Here is a 19,446-nt window from a genome sequence, read left to right as displayed (position 1 = left end):
GCTGTTGTAATATTCTCCTGCTGAAGACAAGCATAAGGGTCAATTCTGTAGTGGTGAGTGAACTGAGATGGGTGAGCCTAGGTATTTATCTATTCATTCATTCAGGGCGGCTTACAACATAATAATACACAACATAATAATAGAAACTGAAATTTACTAAAACATGACCTATAAAACTTTAAAACAATAAATTAATCCATCAATCCATTCATCCCATATGAATCCTTTTCACACTTCCATTCAATCAATCAATAATAGGGGCTGAAGAAAGATGGTCAGGCTCAACAGCCTCATAGATGTGTTTTTAAGCTCTTCTGGAAGGCTGGGAGAGTGGGTGGAGTACGAATCTGCCGGGGGAGCTGGTTCCAGATGGCTGGGGCTACCACAGAGAAGGCTCTTCCCCTAGGGCCGCCAGCCGGTATTGCTTGGCTGACGGGACCTGAAGCAAGACAGATTCTGTGGACCCTAACAGGTTGCTCGGGTACATGAGGCAAGAGACTGTCCCATAGGTAATCAGATCCTAAGTTATATAGGGCTTTAAAGGTCAAAACCAACACTTTGAATTGTGATTGGAGATTAATTGGCAACCAAGGCCCATGACTGCTTGCGCAGCTGCATTTTGATATAGTTGCAGTCTCCAAGCATTCTTCAAAGGTAGCCCATGTAGACAGCATTGCAGTAGTCGATCCTCGAGGTGATGAGGGCGTGAATGACTGTCAGGAGAGCCTCCCTATCCAAATAAGCCCGCAACTGGTGCACCAGGTAGCTGCTCGACAGACCTCCCCTAAGGTTGCCTGTGTTGTCCAGGTGGCTGTGGTGGCCACTCTTCTAGTGGAATGTGCCATGATGCCCTCAGCAACAGGCAGGGAAGCCAGCTCATATGCTTTAGCAAAAGTAGTGAAGGTTATTTCCTACCCGATCGACATGCTTGTTTCCCAATCCTTCCTGCCACTGGATCTCCATGAGCTTGAGCGGAGCCCTGAAAAGGACTGTTGTTTTGAAGCAAAAACAATTCTATCCTTATAGAAAGCCCTCTTTTCCTTTAGTATGCTATTTCTTTGCTATTTAATGCCTATCTAATTCCTAAATTAGGCCTTTAAAGAACTTTCTTCAGGAGGGAGCCCAGCCACGACCTTTCCTCTGAAGAAAAGTCAGATCTGGACTACACGAGGTGGATCCTGGCATGCATGCAAATTGACTGACTCAAGCTGACTGGTCAATGTCAAACCCATTCTGAAGGCTAGTTCCACTCTAGATAGAGAAGAGAACCATCATATAATAGAGACTATAGAGCTGGCTCCGAATAGTGTAGTGAACAATAATGTTAAAGAGAAATAAAGGCAGAACTGGACCAGAGCAAAAGTTACCTAGGTCCAGCCAAAAATAAAACAAGCCATGCCAATATCCATATTGATATTTTTAGAAACTGATATAGTGAAACAAGTTGATTAATTCTTGTTAGTTCTAGGTTTTGACCAGAATTGGAAAGCTGCCTGAACTTACCAGTTCAAAGCTGTAGTACAAGGATGTCAAAATGGCAGTCCATGGCCTGGGTGCATCACACACAGGCCACACCCTTCCCCTCAAATGGGAAAAAGTCAGAAAACAAAATGTGACATTGCAAGTTTGACACCCTTGCTATAGTAACATTAAAAAAACATGAATTTTTGCTCTGAATAGACTTTGTAGCATATGGAGATTGACAATACAGAGAAGTATATATGTTGCTATTAAATATATTTGGTATTTCTGAAATATAAAGTATAAATATAAAATTTTACTTGTTAAAGCATTTGGTCACTCATAACTAGCCATTTTCTGCTTTGTAGTTTATACAACAGACAATGAAGAACTTTGTAGTTATCCCACCCACTTCTCTCTAATCCATGTATGAGTTGTCTGTACTGCAATTTTTCATGCCTCAGTCATGTGAAATTCTTTCTTTCTTGTCTTTATTGCCTGATCTTATAAACATAGAAACATAGAAGATTGATGGCAGAACAAGACCTCATGATCCATCTAGTCTGCCCTTATACTATTTTCTGTATTTTATCTTAGGATGGATATATGTTTATCCCAGGCATGTTTAAATTCAGTTACTGTGGATTTATCAACCACGTCTGCTGGAAGTTTGTTCCAAGGATCTACTACTCTTTCAGTAAAATAATATTTTCTCATGTTGCTTTTGATCTTTCCCCCAACTAACTTCAGATTGTGTCCCCTTGTTCTTGTGTTCACTTTCCTATTAAAAACACTTCCCTCCTGGACCTTATTTAACCCTTTAACATATTTAAATGTTTCGATCATATCCCCCTTTTCCTTCTATCTTCCAGACTATACAGATTGAATTCATTAAGTCTTTCCTAATATGTTTTATGCTTAAGACTTCCACCATTCTTGTAGCCCGTCTTTGGACCCATTCAATTTTGTCAATATCTTTTTGTAGGTGAGGTCTTCAGAACTGAACACAGTATTCCAAATGTGGTCTCACCAGCACTCTATATAGCAGGATCACAATCTCTCTCTTCCTGCTTGTTATACCTCTAGCTATGCAGCCAAGCATCCTACTTGCTTTCCCTACCGCCTGACTGCACTGTTCACCCATTTTGAGACTGTCAGAAATCACTACCCCTAAATCCTTCTCTTCTAAAGTTTTTGCTAACACAGAACTGCCAATACAATACTCAGATTGAGGATTCCTTTTCCCCAAGTGCATTATTTTACATTTGGAAACATTAAACTGCAGTTTCCATTGCTTTGACCATTTATCTAGTAAAGCTAAATCATTTACCATATTACAGACGCCTCCAGGAATATCAACTCTACTGCACACTTTAGAGTCATCAGCAAATAGGCAAACCTTCCCTACCAAACCTTCCCCTATGTCACTCACAAACATATTAAGAATAAGACCCAGAACAGACCCTTGTGGCACACTGCTTGTAACCTGTCTCTGCTCAGAATACTCGCCATTAGCAATAACTCTCTGATGTCTACGCTTTAGCCAGCTGCAAATCCATTGAACTGTCCAGGGATTAAGTCCAATCTTCACTAATTTATCTATCAGCTCTTTATGTGGAACCGTATCAAAGGCTTTGCTGAAGTCCAGATAGGCAATATCCACAGCACCACCTTGATTGAACACCTTTGTGACACAGTCAAAGAAATCAATGAGATTAGTCTGACATGATTTGCCTTCAGTAAAGTCATGCTGATTTGGGTCCAATAAGTTATTGTTTTTTAGGTGCTGATTTATCCTCTTTTTGAGTAGAGTCTCGAAACCTTTATCAAATAAAAAACCAATCTAATTAAAATACATTTTGATAGATCTGTTAAGAGTTATCCCCCAACCTGGATTCCTTCTAGATGTGAACTTTGACGTGGCTGTTGCTGAGGATTCTGGGAGCTGATATCTACCCAAATGAAAATTATCCAGGCATTAAGGGATGATTTATTCTAATCATTGCAAGAAATCAAACCAAATAGAACAGTATCTATTCCTCCTGCCATCTTAACGGCACTGCATTGGTGGAGTTTTATTCCTGTGATTTCTCCTCTGGAAAAGTGGAATTTTTGGTGACATAAAATTTTGTAGAAGAATATGGGGGAAAAGCAATTTATACAACAGTAGATTCTGTTGAGATATTGGATCCCGTGTGTATGATATCTTTTGAACATATTTCACATTAAAACTTTCTATAGTACGGATTTAGAAGAGATTAATCAACTTCGGATCATGTAACATAATGCAGAACAAGAATTACTTCATATTACAGACAAATATCACATTTTCTTTTAATCTTTTATTTAGAGAGATATAGTCTTGGTATGGAGATATACCATGAGGAACGCAATTTCACTGGCTGTGAGGTATGTATATTCTCCACCAAAATACTCCTCACATCTCAATTGTTTTATAATTTTATTTACACATAAAACAATATCAATGCATTTCCTTGGCTTAACTACAGTATTAATCACCCTACATGAATAAAAGGAAACATTACTTGCATTACAGAACCAGTTTTCAAAGAGGAATTTGCTTATTTGCTGAAAAGTGACATTTTTGTCAACAGCCAATATTAATTTTGATCAAGACACTTGCACCATATTTTTCTATCCTCACAGCACATTTATTTTAATAATTCTGTAAATAGGTCCTTAGCATGAGCATAGTGTTACAGTTTTCATACATATAATTACACCCAAAACAAATTCTAAAATTCAAATTGTAAACATTCTCTTCATATGTGGAAACTTTTCTATTTGTGTCCAATGATATTATTATGATTTATTTAAAAACAACTGCAAAAAGGCTAGTTTAACCTAAGCCATGTAGTGAGCAATGCTTTTAATACATTTCTATAGTATTAAATAAAAGGCAACAAAATGACTTGTATAAGCAACATACTTTTAAGCAAAGCATAAAGAAACAATGTCATTAGCGTGTTCTACAATAAAGAAAACCAATGAGTAAGTATGTGATGCTACAAATGGAAAGGGTAAATACTATTACTGCTGACAAAGTTGGAGGTAGCATGGATGCACCATTTTATTGTCAGTGAGAAATGCAAGTGAAGTAAAGAATCTTTCCTTACCACAAATAATTTCCAGTATTATGTACATAGGTTTTAGAAATTTGTTTAACAAGTTTCCCTCCACTTTTAGTAAAAAAGTCTTGTGTGATTAAAAAACACTTACACAGCTAAGTAGTACTAATTGCCCTATTTGAATGGAACAGTCTCCTGATCTATGAAGTACATGATTTTTAATGCCCTAAATTTAATAAATTGCATTAGCATTTCTTCGTATTGTACAAAACACTACATACATACAAACAAAATAAAATATTTTACTAAGCAAGGTTTTTTTTTTTAGAACAAAGCATTGATTCTGGTAACACTGTAAAGAATGCTTTCATTTAATAAAATGTATCGTAAGATCCCATGTGCAACAATTTAAAAACATCTTCTTACGTGTGATGGGTTTGTATCAATAGTGAACACAGTAATTGACCCAAAAACATAGTAAACTTTAAAAATACATCTTCCACCCTATATAAAATATAAAGACTACTTACGGTAACTGCGTTAAGTACTCAATTGTTTGGATGTTAACTGTCATTCTCCTCCCACTCCCATTTTCTTGCTTCAAATTTTATAAACAGATAATTTAACTTTAAAAAAACTAACAAAAGGATTTCAAATGTACATCCAATGCAATATGAAGTGTTTCCATATTCTATGAAGCTGCTTCAGCCATCAGGAAAGAAAATGAAGTTTCAGTGATTGAGGCAGGCTTTTTAAGCAGTGATGTCACTTCCACCATGCCAGCCCCAGTCCGAGGAAGATTTGCGTTGACAATGTGGCGTTGAAGGTGCTTTATCCAATCTTCTTGAACAGATAAGGGTCCTCGAAATACTAGACCACAAAACCTATATAATTTTTAAATGATCCAAACAAAGTACATTAATGTTTTTAAGCATCTCTGTATCCAATATAGTGATTGCACAAAGTAACATAAGGAAGGTTTGCTTTAACACACATTGTCCAAATATGGATTTTATGTAAGTTAATACAGTGATTTTTTATTCTGGATTGAAATTGTTCTTGATGTACAATTGCTATAATTTTATACCCAAATTTTATCTCTATACATAAATCCATAGTTAATGACTCCTTAGCAGTCTTCCCTAAGAATTTCATTTTTTGATACATTAAAAATACAATAGATCTAGGTAAAATGTGAAACAAGGTAAAAAATATTCATAAGTGAAGGTTCTGGCATATAGGGGTATGGGTAATGTACATTAAAATGTCCAAGGTGCAGCTGTACCCATGAATCGATTCTTTTCCTTAAGATCAACAAAAAAAATCACACTTAGCAGAATATTGGTATTTCTATTAACTAGTTAAAAAACAAAATTAAATCACATTTAGTGCAATATAGTGTTTTTCACCATCTATTCTTTGACATTCTAGTGACAAATCAATATTACCTTTTCCAAAATAATATTACACACTTCATTCGTTTGTTTGATTTACATGGCTACCCATTTTAACAAAAGCAATTCTGAGTGGCTATAATATAAGCATAATTTTTTAAAATACAGAATAAACAATATAAAAAAGATTAATACCAACAAAGAACATAAACAAGGATAGCACCTCATTTGTTCAAATAATCTCCCTTGCCTCTTGCCTGGGAAAACATTCAGGTCATTAAAGCTTTCCCAAAAGAAACCAGGGCCAATGCCAATCTAAACTTGAGTTTTTAAAAGGACAGACATTATGACAGTAAAAGCCCATTTCAGAAATTCCGGTTCTCCCAATGAGAAAGTCCAACATGCATACCTGTTGTCACTGACAGTGTAACAAATAAAAAAGCTTTTAAAAGTGCATCTTTTGAAAGAAGCTAAAGGGTTTATCTATGTTGGATAAACATTCACTGTTAATAGAAGAGAAAGTGAGCAATACAATGCAATAACATGAGATATTATAAAGTGATAGTTTTCTGAAGTATGCTAGATTCAAAGCAGGACTTTATAGAATTAATAACTAGCAACTGAATTGGAATTAAAATTAAGGATTTAGTTGATTTGTTGGAATTTTTTATTTTGACAAGAACCCAATACATTGTAACAATCTGCAATAGCAGAGAGATTATAGCATTCTGCTTTCACCAAATACAAGAATAGTACTGCCTCACATAATAAAGTTAAATAATGGTGCAGAAAACTGATACAAAATTACTAAAAGTTTGGAAAATTCTGTTAGATATGATGGTACTTAACTACTGTACTTGTTCATAGCACTATTAGTTCTTTATATCCATTGTTCTCATCAATGTATTAACTGAAAATGGCAAAACTTCAGGTTTCCTGGTTTTACACAGATGTGAGTTTTTCTGTATCTTGAGCCATGCGGCAATATGCCACAGACTCAAAACACTCCAGTCTTCCTTTGTTAAGATTATATCTCCCTTATTAAAATAGTGAATGTCATTTAGTTAATATTGTTATTCATCTCAAGTACATACTCAATATAGACCTACTTAAATAAAAACTCTAACAAAGTACTATTTCAATTAACTTATTATATGTCTATATATACCTGCACCGGAGTATGTAAACTTCATCAGCACCATGAGGTAATGGTAGAATTTTTTTCTTGCTTCCAGATCTTGATCTTGATTTTTTTTGCTTACAATCTATGGCTATTGAGAGAGGAAAAAGTCCATATATAGATATAAGTATATATAGTTCTTGACAAACCTATTGCTCTGAAAATACATTTATGATTTTTTGTACTTTCTATTATTTTACAAAGCTGTAGAAAATATGCATGTTACAGTTCTTCATAATGTTGCAATATGTTTTCTAGCTTCATGCACAACTCTATGTTTGAACTTGCTATTAAACTCTCATTTCTCAACATACATAATTCTAAAAAACACTAACACTTTTAAGCTATTATAACTGATCACACAAACATCATGCTTTGCTTGTGAACAGGGCAATTTCAAAATGTTATTTACTATACTGGAAATATCATAATTTGTTCTCAGCATGCAATCATAATGCAAAAGGATCAATGATTAAATGCAAAGTATGTTTTGAGAAAATTCATAACTAGAATTTTTTGTATACATTAGTTTGAAGTGTTTTCTGTTCTTCATGCTAAAAGGAGTCTCACATATTGGCTATAGTTTAAAAGCTTGGAAGTTGCGAAGACTTCAGCCATCATCTATAGTCATTGCTCAATATTTCTTAAATTAGGTGTACCAGAATAATGCAGATTATTGCCTCATGTGGAGAAGAAAAAGAGGAGGAGGAAGAACCCACAGGAAATTTTTTGGTTTGGCAAAAATAAACTCTTAGCTATATACAGTGGAACCTCAACATACGAGAAGCTCTACTTGCGAGCAACTCGAGATAAGAGCTTGGGAGGGAGCGTCATTTCCGTTCGCCTCCCGAGCTCACATCCGGGATACGAGCCACGCCTCCCTGACTCTTTCGGCGAAGGAAGGAAGGCAAGGAAGCGCCCGGCTCCTCTCTGCTCGTAGTATCCCACTTGGTAAGCATTCGCTTGGCTTCTGCTTGGGGGTGGGGGGGTTCTTGGCTTCTGCTTGGGGCTGGGGGGGGGCGTCCCCGCTTTAGGAGCAGCAAAGAAGCCACGCGCCGGTTTTGAAAGATCGGAGCCAGCATGGAAAGCTTCCCCAGGCTGGCTCCGATCTTTTAGAACACACGCGCGGCTTCTTTGCTGACTCCTAAAGCGGGGAAGTTCGCCAGGAGTCAGCAAAGAAGCCGCGCGTGTGTTTTAAAACATCGGAGCCGGCATGGGGAGGCTTTCAATCAGCCCCCGAGTCCGGGTTGGGGGCTCGGGGGCTGATTGAAAGCCTCCCCATGCCGGCTCCGATGTTTTAAAACACACATGCGGCTTCTTTGCTGACTCCTAAAGCGGGGAAGTTCGTCAGGAGTCAGCAAAGAAGCCGCGTGTGTGTTTTAAAACATCGGAGCCGGCATGGGGAGGCTTTCAATCAGCTCCCGAGCCCCCAACCCGGACTCGGGGTTTGATTGAAAGCCTCCCCATGCCGGCTCCGATGTTTTAAAACACACGCGCGGCTTCTTTGCTGACTCCTGGCGAACTTCCCCGCTTCAGCCGACGTCTTTTCCCCTCAGCCCTCGGGCTTGCACGCATTAATCGCTTTTACATTGTTTCCTATGGGAAACAATGTTTCGACATACGAGCTTTTCGACGTGCGAGCCTCCTTCCGGAACCAATTAATTTCGTAAGTCGGGGTTCCACTGTACTATATTTAAATTCAAATGCATAATATACCTAAGTTCCTTTCTCTCCAAATAATTTGTCTATTCTCTTCTCTCTTTTTTCCTCATCTCCAACGCCACCCAGGTGTCAACATCTAAAATGCTGTAAACAAAGCAAGAATACTACTTGCTAATTCCTATACATGTGCAAACCTTCAGGAAAAATGTCAACAGGTATAAAAAACGGTCTTAACACACAAGACACCATGGTTTTTCTGCCAAAGCACAAGAATCTATGAGCAGAACCATTTGTAATTTCAAACTAAAATCTGTATTTACTATTATAGACTATGGTAACTTTCAGGAACTTTGTCAAGTTAGTAGATATGATGGAATCAAGCATGTCAAAAAATATCTGAAAATCTTAAGGACAAGCATCTTCCATGACTTAAGAAAAAAGAAAAAGGAACATGAACGCTGACTGATCTACCATTTAGATTATTGAAAAAAATTAAATATGAAAAAAGCAGAAATGTATTGGCCTGTGTACAGATATATGAACATGCAGATTCTCTTCTTAGAATGAAATATGACCTATATCGGTTTCTAGGCACAACATACTATGTATACAAATAGTATTTTTGGACATTACTAAAAAGACAGAAAAGTAAAGAAACGTAACTATATGTATACTATATGTCTCAGGGATGACAATGGTAAAACATTAAAACTAGGCTAAAGTATCATTTAAAATGCTATCGGAAAATAGGCGTTGATTGCTTACCTGAACGCCTCTTCTCATACACAAAAACGGGTGCTTCTCTGGCAACGGAAGTCCGGAGGTGGGGTTTCCCAGCAAGGGGAGCCTCAGGGAAATCGCAGCATCAGAAAAACATGGAAGTCCGGAGGTGGGGTTTCGAGGACTTCTGTGTTTTTGTGATGCTGCAATTTTGCTGAGGCTCCCCTCGCTGGGAAACCCCACCTCCAGACTTCCATTGCCAGTGAAGCACACATTTTTGCGCTGCTTGGATTCCCCTGCAGCATCACAAAAACATGGAAGTCCAGAGGTGGGGTTTCCCAGCGAGGGGAGCCTCAGGGGAATCCCAGCAGCGCAAAAACGGGCGCTTTGGCTGGCAAAAGGAGTGAGTTTTGGGCTTGCATGCATTAATCGCTTCTCCATTGATTCCTATGGGAAACATTGTTTCGTCTTACAAACTTTTCACCTTACAAACCTCATCCGGGAACCAATTAAGTTCATAAGATGAAGTATCAGTGTAGTTTGTTCCCCCCCGATTTATTCCATTTTTTCACTAATTCCCTGATATTTCCCGAACCGCTGATTTCCCTGATAATTCCTTGATTTCCCTGTTTTCCAGGTTTGCTGGACACCCTCTGTCTTTTATTTTTTGTAGCAATGCGTGCCCTCTGGATTGAGGTTCCCCCCACAAAAACCAGATGGATTTTACACTGCTGACATTTAGAAGTTCCACAAAAGTCTTCACCCAGACCTTTAGTGAAGGAGAGTGAGACTGTCACTTCATTGTGCTTGTAGAGTTGTTGAGATATTACTTTTTTCACTTGGTGAGTCCTTAATAATTGGTGATATTCTGCTCAAACTTTACTAACATAAATTATGCAGGATAAACAGGAATAAAACAATATACTAGATATTCCTTGAAGAATAATGTAAGTATTTTACAAATGGGCTGAAATATCATCAGACAATTTTGAAATTTAGTTTAGAAAAGCCAACATAATGGGAACTGAATACAGCCATGTTGCAGCAACCAAGACTTCACATGATCTTTGCTAAGCGCATTCTATATAGTTGACTTTATTGTTAATTCATGAAATAGTTTAAATTATCTCTAGGTCTGTTACTATAAAAATTGCTATATTGATTTCTATTCTTTTTTTGCTTGCCAAAAAAAAATTGATGTACAGTATTTGTCATTGGGCAGAAAGAACAAGCTATAGGAGATTCACTATCTGATGGCTATCTCACATGCATTTAAGAAGATACTCTATAGCAGTGATGGGTAACCTTTTTGTTGCCATGTGCCAAAAGCATGCGCAAGTGCACCCATAATGCAATACGCATGTGACACCCCTGTGTTCCCAACCCCCATACTCCCCCATGAATACGCCCATGCTCCTCCTACCCCCTGGGCATGCTCACACACCTCCCACATGCACCCCACACCAACACAGCAGACACCTGAAAATCAGCTGGCTGGCGAGAGACACGCATGTATGCACCGTGGAGTTGAGCTGGGGGGACAGCTCACATGCCTGAGAGAGAGCTCTGTGTGCCATCTGTGGTACGCATGTCATAGGTTCACCATCACAGTTCTATAGGTTCCAAGAGTCTTCATTGTATTTAAATCTGAGTTTTTCTATCTGATGATAAAATTTAAGAAATCTGAAAGCATGAAGCTTTGATAATATTTCAGTTGACCCAATAAAGTATTTCTTTTGTAGATTTTAGGGTTTTCTTTAAGGCCCACACAACCTCTTTGCTTTACATATTTAGTAGTCTTCCACTTTTAAGCCCAGAATTATGGTTTTAAACACTAGGCATTGAGGGGGTAAAATTTTACAACTCAATTTTATATTTTTTCCAGCACTCATTGAGCAATCACCATGGTTGTTAAATGAATCTGCAGTCATTAAATGAATCCTTTATCCACAAAGGGCATTTTTTTACTTGGAAACTATAGGTAAATGCTGGTTTTCAGCAAAAAAAAACACCCCCAAAAACCCTGAAGCAGGAGGGCGATGGCTGGATCATAAGTATCTCTTTCAGAGTCCACAATAACTCTGAATGGTCACTAAGCAACTGTTTGTAAGTCGAGGACTACCTGTATATGAAAATATGTATATCCTCGGTCCCTTGGGAGTTGGGCGGCATATAAATTTAATAAATTTTTTAAAAAATTGCAGTATAAAAGTATAACAGAGATCTCTGTCACAGAATAAAGATATTTCCATCTGTAGACTTTCCCAAGGTAATTCTAGTTGAAACATGAAGTCAAACATTTTCTAAACATCATTATCAAATCTGCAAGACCACTCAACCCCATGACTCTGGACAGTGTTACAGTATCAAAAATAGATGGAAACAATCACACAACAAATAAAAAATGATGAACATACATAAAAGAACAAAACAAGTACTTTTCCCAAGCATAATAGGAGTCTCACAAGGGCCTGACCAATCAAATGAGCCCAAATCAAAAACTGGTTTTAAATGAGTCAATTACAGGCAATATGAATCTCTGGTGAGACGCTGTTCCAGAGGATGGGTCCCATCAGATAACGCAGTTTAACGGACTGACCCCAAAGCATAATTATGTAATATCTAACAGAAAAGGCAGACACTACAACAGAGACAGGAAGTCCCTCATATAGCCAAGTCCTATGCAACCCACAGGTCTTATAGATGATGATGAGCACCTTGAGTTGCATCTGAAACCCTACTAGTAGTGTAGATCCCGGAGCAGAGGTATTACATGGGTAAACCATGGCACACTTGTAATTGCCACATTCTGGACTAGCTACAATTACAAATATTTTCCCTTCATATAACTACTTACTAGAGATATGACTCTTGGAGTTAAATTCAACCCTTACAGATATCTCCACAAGGAGAATTTTCAGAATATGTAGCAAAGTTTGCTGACGACACTAAATTGTTCCTGGTAGTGAAAAGTGAAACTGATTGTCTGGAGCTCCAGAAGGATCTCTTAAAATTGAGTGAGTGGGCAACAAAGTGGCAAATGCATTTTAACCTAAACAAGTGCAAAGTTATGCACATCGGGGCAAAGAACCCCAATTATACCTACCAACTGATGGGGACCAAACTTTCTGAGACAATCCAAGAAAAGGATCTTGGGGTTTTGGTGGACAGCACAATGAAGATGTCAACCCAGTGCGCAGCAGCAGTAAAAAAAAAGCAAATTCCATGCTTGCCATGATTAGGAAGGGAATCGAAAATAAGTCGGTAAGTGTTGTATTGCCTCTGTACAAATCGACGGTGAGACCACACTGTGTACAGTTCTGGTTACCACACCTCAAGAAGGATATAATGGAACTGGAAAAGGTGAAAAAAAGGGCAACAAGAATGATAAAGGAAATGGAGCACCTCCCTTATGATACCAGGTTGCAACGCCTTGGTCTCGCCTTGAAAGACGGCGTTTAAGGGGTGACTTGATCGAAGTGTATAAAATCATGCATGGGAAAGAAAAGGTGGATAGAAAAAAAATATTTTCTCTATCACACAATACTAGGACAAGGGGGCACTCCTTAAAGCTCATAGGTAAGAAAGTGAGGACAAATCAAGGGAAATATTTCTTCACCCAGAGGGTCGTTGGTTTATGGAATTCACTTCCAGAAAAGGTCGTGACTGCTGTCAGTCTTGATAGCTTCAAGGCAGGATTACATTCATGAATGCCAAGTGTATCGGTGGTTATTGAAACAGATGTCCATGTGCCACCTCTATGTTGGTTGAGGCAGGCAGGAGTCCCTTGAGTGCCATTTGTTGGGGGTCAGGGGAAAGGGAGGATCTTGCCTTCTCTTTCTGCTCAAGATCCCCAAGGACATTTGGTGGGCCACTGTGTGACACAGAATGCTGGACTCGATGGGCTTTGGCCTGATTCAGCATGGCTCTTCTTATGTTCTTATAAGTTCAACTGCTCTATATTTTGTTCAAAGAATCGCCCACTCACTTTTTAAAAAAGGAAATGTAAGTTTGATCGAGTTCTTCAATGGGCCAAGAGTTCTGCTTTTATCTTTTTTATTTTTATTACATTCAGATTTCATTTTTTAAAAAGTAGCTTACTTCACCTAAAATCTATAAGAGCTGGTTTCGAAGAAAATAATAAAAAAATATTTTTTTTAAAAAAATAAAAATAAAAAAATAAAATCTATAAGAGCTAGGGTTCTTTTCTCCTTAAAAAGACAGTTCTGATATTGAGTTTTAGTCAGCATGAATTAAGAAAATTGACATATACATTCATTTGTTCTCATACTGAGATTATAAGCAAACGAGCAAAAATTTTCAGCTCAACTAATTCTCTCAACATCAAGCTAGCAAAAGTGATGCCATCATGACTGGAGAGGCCAATTCTCTAAGCAGCTGGCCAGGGACAGTGCAAAGTTTGAGGCTGACACCAACAACCCTTATTTTAAAGCTCATCCAACTGTAGCATCTCTATCTGCTACTGGTGTACTAACCATTACGGAAAAAGGGGTATACAGTGATCCCTCGATTTTCGCGATCTCGAGCTTCGTGAAACGCTATATCGCGATTTTTCCCACCCGATGATGTCACTCTCTTCCTTTCTCATCTTTCTTTCTCTCTCTCTTTCTCTATCTTGCTTCTTCCTCTCTCACACTCTCTTCCTCCCTCTCATCTCTTTCTTTCCTTCTCTCTCTTTCTCTATCTCTCCCCCTCTTGCTCTCGAGCGGCGGGCGGGCGGCGGGCGGGCAGCAGCGAGGAGCCGAAGATCGGGGTTTCCCCTTTGCGTGGGCGGCGGGGAAGACCCAGGGAAGGTTTCTTCGGCCGCCCAGCAGCTGATCTGCTCGGCAGCGCCGCAGCAGCGAGGAGCCGAAGATCGGGGTTTCCCCTTTGCGTGGGCGGCGGGGAAACCCTGATCTTCGGCTCCTCGCTGCTGCGGCGCTGCCGAGCAGATCAGCTGCTGGGCGGCCAAAGAAACCTTCCCTGGGTCTTCCCCGCCGCCCATGCAAAGGGGAAACCCCGATCTTCGGCTCCTCACTGCTGCGGCGCTGCCGAGCAGATCAGCTGCTGGGCGGCCGAAGAAACCTTCCCTGGGTCTTCCCCGCCGCCCACGCAAACTCCACCATCTGCGCATGCGCGGTCATGGAAAAAGGGCGCGCATGCGCAGATGGTGTTTTTACTTCCGCACCACTATATCGCGAAAAATCGAGTATCGCGAGGGGTCTTGGAACGTAACCCTCGCGATACTCGAGGGATCACTGTACTGATATTCTTAACAAGCCACAAAATAAACAGACAGACAGTTAAAAAAAAAAAAAGTCAGTGTCTTGCCAGAAGCAATTGTAGCCCTGGGAAGACATTCCATTCAGCATCAATGACTTTGATAGTTGATAGCTCTTCTTCTGCTGAAACACAAAATATAAAAAGCTCCTATAGCAACTGTCAAACATAAAATAAAGGTCATTTATGCATACAAATATTTAACTGGGGCCCAAAGTAACAAAATGCTCAAAGGGACTTGCGGCCATGGTATTTTCTTTAAAAATGTGCAAAGAAATCAAAAAGTAGTACGAATTGAAGGAATTATAAAAGGCAGAAAACCCAGTATAACCTTTGATGCCAAAAGCATTATATTTTCATCACAATCAATTAAAAAAAAATTCTTGAATAGCAACTGAATTTGCAGATCACGTTGAAAGTATAAAATAGTCTCAAAATATATTGATGCCGGAGGAAGGATAGCTCTGCTATCAGCGGAACTGATAACCACAGCAAAAGAGGAGGTGGCAAACAGATTGATGCCACATAATTTTTTTCTGGATAAAGGGGAGGAGTTGGTATCACCACAAACACTCCATACAATGCTTCCCTTGGGGAGACCAAGATTTTATAGTTCTGGGAGCAGAGGAAAGGATTAGCTTTGTCCAGGCCTCAGTTCACAGCTTTCAAACAACTATCAGGTTAATTTTCCATATTTTTCAGAGTAAAAGACACATTCCCCCACCCCGAAGAGGATTTGGGTGTGTCTTATACACCAAATGTCACCTTGGTTCCCACTCTTTGGCCTCTGCCTCCCAGGAATTTACCTCTTTTCAGCAAACAGCCTGTTTCAGTTTCAGCACACCCTGATTAATACAAATAGCTGATTTGATGGCCTCCTGACCATCAGCTGTTTCAGGCTGCAGGGATTGCCATAGTCTGTTGCCACCTCCACACGTGCACTGGCAGATCCCACCCCCCCTTGTGGTAATCAGGCTGTGCTGAAGCTAAAATGGAGTGTTTGTTGCAAGGAGGCAAATTGCTGGGAAGCAGATGCAATTTTTTTCCTCTTGTTTTCCTCCCCCCAAAAGGTGGGTGCGTCTTATAGTCCAAAACATCTTATACTCTGAAAAATACAGTAATTCTTTTCTTAATCACTTTTGGAAACTGATTGTTAACTGCTTTTTGGATATTAGGAACCTTCAGAATGACAAGTTTTCTTACACGGAGTGATTTTCCTTCAATCCTAAGGACTTTAAAAATTTTCAGTTTGAAATAAAACAGCAAAAAGTATTCTTGGAATATTGATTTTAGAAAGTTAAAAATGGACAAAGGAGCCAGGTGGATTGGAAATAAGATTCTGAAATTAATTATAAGAATCTTTCCAGGGTTGTTTAAGATCCTATTAATATATATATGAAGATTTTGAATCTAAGTATAAGAAATTGATTAGAGAAAAACACTACAAAAGGACTTTGAAGGTTGGACACTAGAGGCAACCAGAAAAAACTAAAGATTATAATTAAAGAAGCGATACACTAATGGAGAATGGAGAAAAGTATTTTAACTTTGAAAGAAGCCAGTTAACAGATGTTTCACCCTGCTTTAGAAAGGGAGTTTTGCTCAAGTATTGCAGTGATGTAAAGTCCCCCTCAAGATATGCATTATCATTAGCCTTTAAATCCTACTCTTCAATGCTACTACCATCAATATTCAAAATCTGCCAATTATATCAGTTCATATATTTCTGTGTCATCTCACATAAACAACTAATATACTTAAACACTTTATATTCAGTAAAAGATGGGAAAATAAGAAAAATAAAAAAGCAATCCTATTCATCCAGATATGGTATTTATCACTGATATGAGCCCGGGTTTCCATTGAGAAATTTAACTCTACAAGTTCTCTAAAATGATGCACATATTCTTGCTAAAGGTATATGCCATTTTAAACAAAGAATCCCTACTAGTTCTCACAATAAAGGTATCACCTATGTGTATTTCCACATTATTACAGTTCCTCTTCGGTTTATTAGCTGAACTTTATTATTTATATAAATTTACATATATAATATAGAGATAAATATAACATTACTTATATAATATATATGTAAATATTACATATACATGTACCCATATGTACCCATATATTTACACCCCATAATTTAGTTTAGAAAACTAACTTTTAGTTCAGAATATGTATAGCTTCTCCTGACTCTGACATGAATGTCACTAATATATTGAAAACATCTTGCCCTTCTCAAATTGTCATTTACCCCCAAGAACTTCAAACATTAAACTGCAATAATAACAAAGAACAAGTACAGTCATACCTCGTCTTATGAACCTAATTGGTTCCAGGGGGAGGTTGGTAAGACGAAAGGTTCGTAAGACGAAACATTGTTTCCCATAGGAAACAATGTAAAGTCAATTAATCCGTGCAACCAAAAAAAAAAAACCTGGAAAAAAACGCTGCCGCCTGGCTGTCACCTTTTAAAACAGCCTGGGGGCTTCTCAGCGACCTCCCGAACGCCGAACGCCAAACCCGAATTTCCAGGTTCGGCGTTCAGGAGGCCGCCGAGAAGCCCCCAGGCTGTTTTAAAAGGTGACAGCTGGGCGGCGTGGCTTTCCAGCAGCCTACGAACGCCGAACGCGGAAGTTCGGGTTTGGCGTTCGGCTTCGGGAAGCTGCTGGGAAGCCGCGCGGCTGTTTTAAAAGGTCACAGCTGGGCTGGGGGGCTTCCCAGCAACCTCCCAAACCCCGAACTTTTGCCGAACTTCCGTGTTCGGGGTTCGGGAGGTTGCTGGGAAGCCCCCCAGCCCGGCTGTGACCTTTTAAAACAGCCGCGCGGCTTCCCAGCAGCTTCCCGAAGCCGAACGCCAAACCCGAACTTCCGCGTTCGGGTTTGGCGTTCGTAACTCGAAAAAAGTTCGTAAGAAGAGGCAATTTTTTTCTGAACCCCGGGTTCGTATCTCGAGTTGTTCGTAAGACGAGGGGTTCGTATCTTGAGGTACCACTGTATCTACTCCAAAACTGCCAGTATGCTGCAAATAAGAATTATATTATTGACTTCATCTTCCAATTTAGGAAATAATCTAGAATAATGTTATCAACAAAATCAAAAGCCTCTAAAACATTGACAGCATTCTAAGACTTTTCCAGAGAAGATTACTCATTGATGAGATTAAGACGCAACTAGATTTTAGAGAGCGAAACCAAGGAAAAAAGTATTCTGAACCAATTGGTGTAGTATTATATTGTTTAATAAAATATCAGTGTAGCAGAATACTTTTTACAACCATGTATACTTTTTAAAACCATGTACACTTTTTACAAACTTCAAACTTGATAGCTTCAAGACTTGTGGACTTCAACTCCCAGAATTCCTCCACCAGTCATGCTAGCTCAGAAATGGGAATTGAAGTCCACGAACCTTAAACTTGTCAGATTTTAAGACTCTTGCACTCCTAACCCCTAACTCAAACAAAGAAACAAAACAAACAAGGACAATTCATTTTGTTAGTTGTTCCTTTAGTCACAGAAATGACTAGTGATAGAATCATTTACAATTAACAATTCCCTGCTGAGGTTGCCTTAATATTACTATTATACCATGAGACTCCTCTCTTGACTACTCCAATTTTCACAAATGAAGTGCATGGAAATATATGGTGATGATGATAAACCTGAAATACTCCTTAAAGGGAGTGTTTCTAGAGCAGGGACCTCCAACCTTTACTGGCTGAGGAACTCTGGGAGTTGAAGTCCACAAATCTTAAAGTTGCTAAGGTTGGAGACCTTTGTTTTAGAGCACTAAAGATTCAGCTAAACTCCCATTTTCCTTGAGAGAGAGAAGGTTTAAGAAGCTGCAAGATTTACCAGGAAGTTATAAATTGGGAACACATCTTATTCCCTCCCCCCTATATCTATTCTTATCTTTCTGTTCCCACTACGATCCACTGTTTCAGTTGGGCCACTTGGGTGAGAAAACCGGCTGTCTTCGGACCGGAAGTGCTTGGAACGGTGCGGGCTTTGCGCTTTTCTCTATGACAGTGTGAAGTTTCCTTGTTTTCTTCTCTGGCAGGTCCTGGGATATCGGCTCGTTCAGTCTCCCAAGCGCCACCACTGTTGTTGCTACCATGGAAAGGCAGCTGAGGGGGACAGGCTTATTTTCCCCTTTGCTGCCTTTCCATTGCAGAAGTGGCGGCGCTTGGGAGCCTGAACAAGCCCGCCCTCCGCAGGGGCGCCTTGGAGCGTCTTTGCAGCAGTCAGCGAAGGCACTCCAAGCAGAGGGTGCCAGCTGCAGAATTCCCAAACTTAGGCACCTTTGCTCGGAGCGCCTTCGCTGACCGCTGCACCCTCCCAAAGGCTCCCCCGAAGGTGGGAGATTGGGGTGGGGGCTGATGGAGCCGATCCCCATCCTCCGGATGATCGAAGCTGCCCTGCGCACTCCTCCGCTAGCTGGATGCCACACACCCCACTCATCCCCAGGACCGAGCTGCCAGCCTCCAGCCGATGACTACTGGGCAGCCTTGGAGACAACTGCCGCTGCTGCTGGGGCAGTGCTGGCAGGGACCCTGGGAGGAACGCCTGGAAAGCCCGCCGCCGGGCAGTTGAGGCAGGGCATACAGCAGCAGCTTCCAAGAAGTGGACAGGTATCCCCTCAACGTATCCAGCCG

The 19,446-nt window shown here is 39.7% G+C and overlaps 1 protein-coding gene across 5 annotated transcripts in view; it reads right to left on the bottom strand.

The window, feature by feature from the left end:
• Positions 1-3,788: 3,788 nt before the first annotated feature.
• ZNF644 (zinc finger protein 644) overlaps positions 3,789-19,446 on the bottom strand; it is a 72,545-nt gene continuing 56,887 nt past the window's right edge. For all 5 annotated transcript variants that reach the window (XM_070746582.1, XM_070746583.1, XM_070746585.1 and 2 more), the window contains 2 exons: positions 7,113-7,215; positions 3,789-5,434 (listed from right to left, as the gene is read on the bottom strand). In XM_070746582.1, the coding sequence (XP_070602683.1) occupies positions 5,242-5,434; positions 7,113-7,215 (296 nt within the window). In that variant the 3' untranslated portion in view covers positions 3,789-5,241. The remainder of the gene's footprint in view (positions 5,435-7,112; positions 7,216-19,446) is intronic.

The sequence above is a fragment of the Erythrolamprus reginae genome, chromosome 3 (assembly GCF_031021105.1).
Source record: "Erythrolamprus reginae isolate rEryReg1 chromosome 3, rEryReg1.hap1, whole genome shotgun sequence".
In the NCBI taxonomy this organism is placed as follows: Eukaryota; Metazoa; Chordata; class Lepidosauria; order Squamata; family Dipsadidae; genus Erythrolamprus; species Erythrolamprus reginae.
Note: the sequence above shows the minus strand (reverse complement) of the source record. Positions and strands in the feature narration are given on the sequence as shown.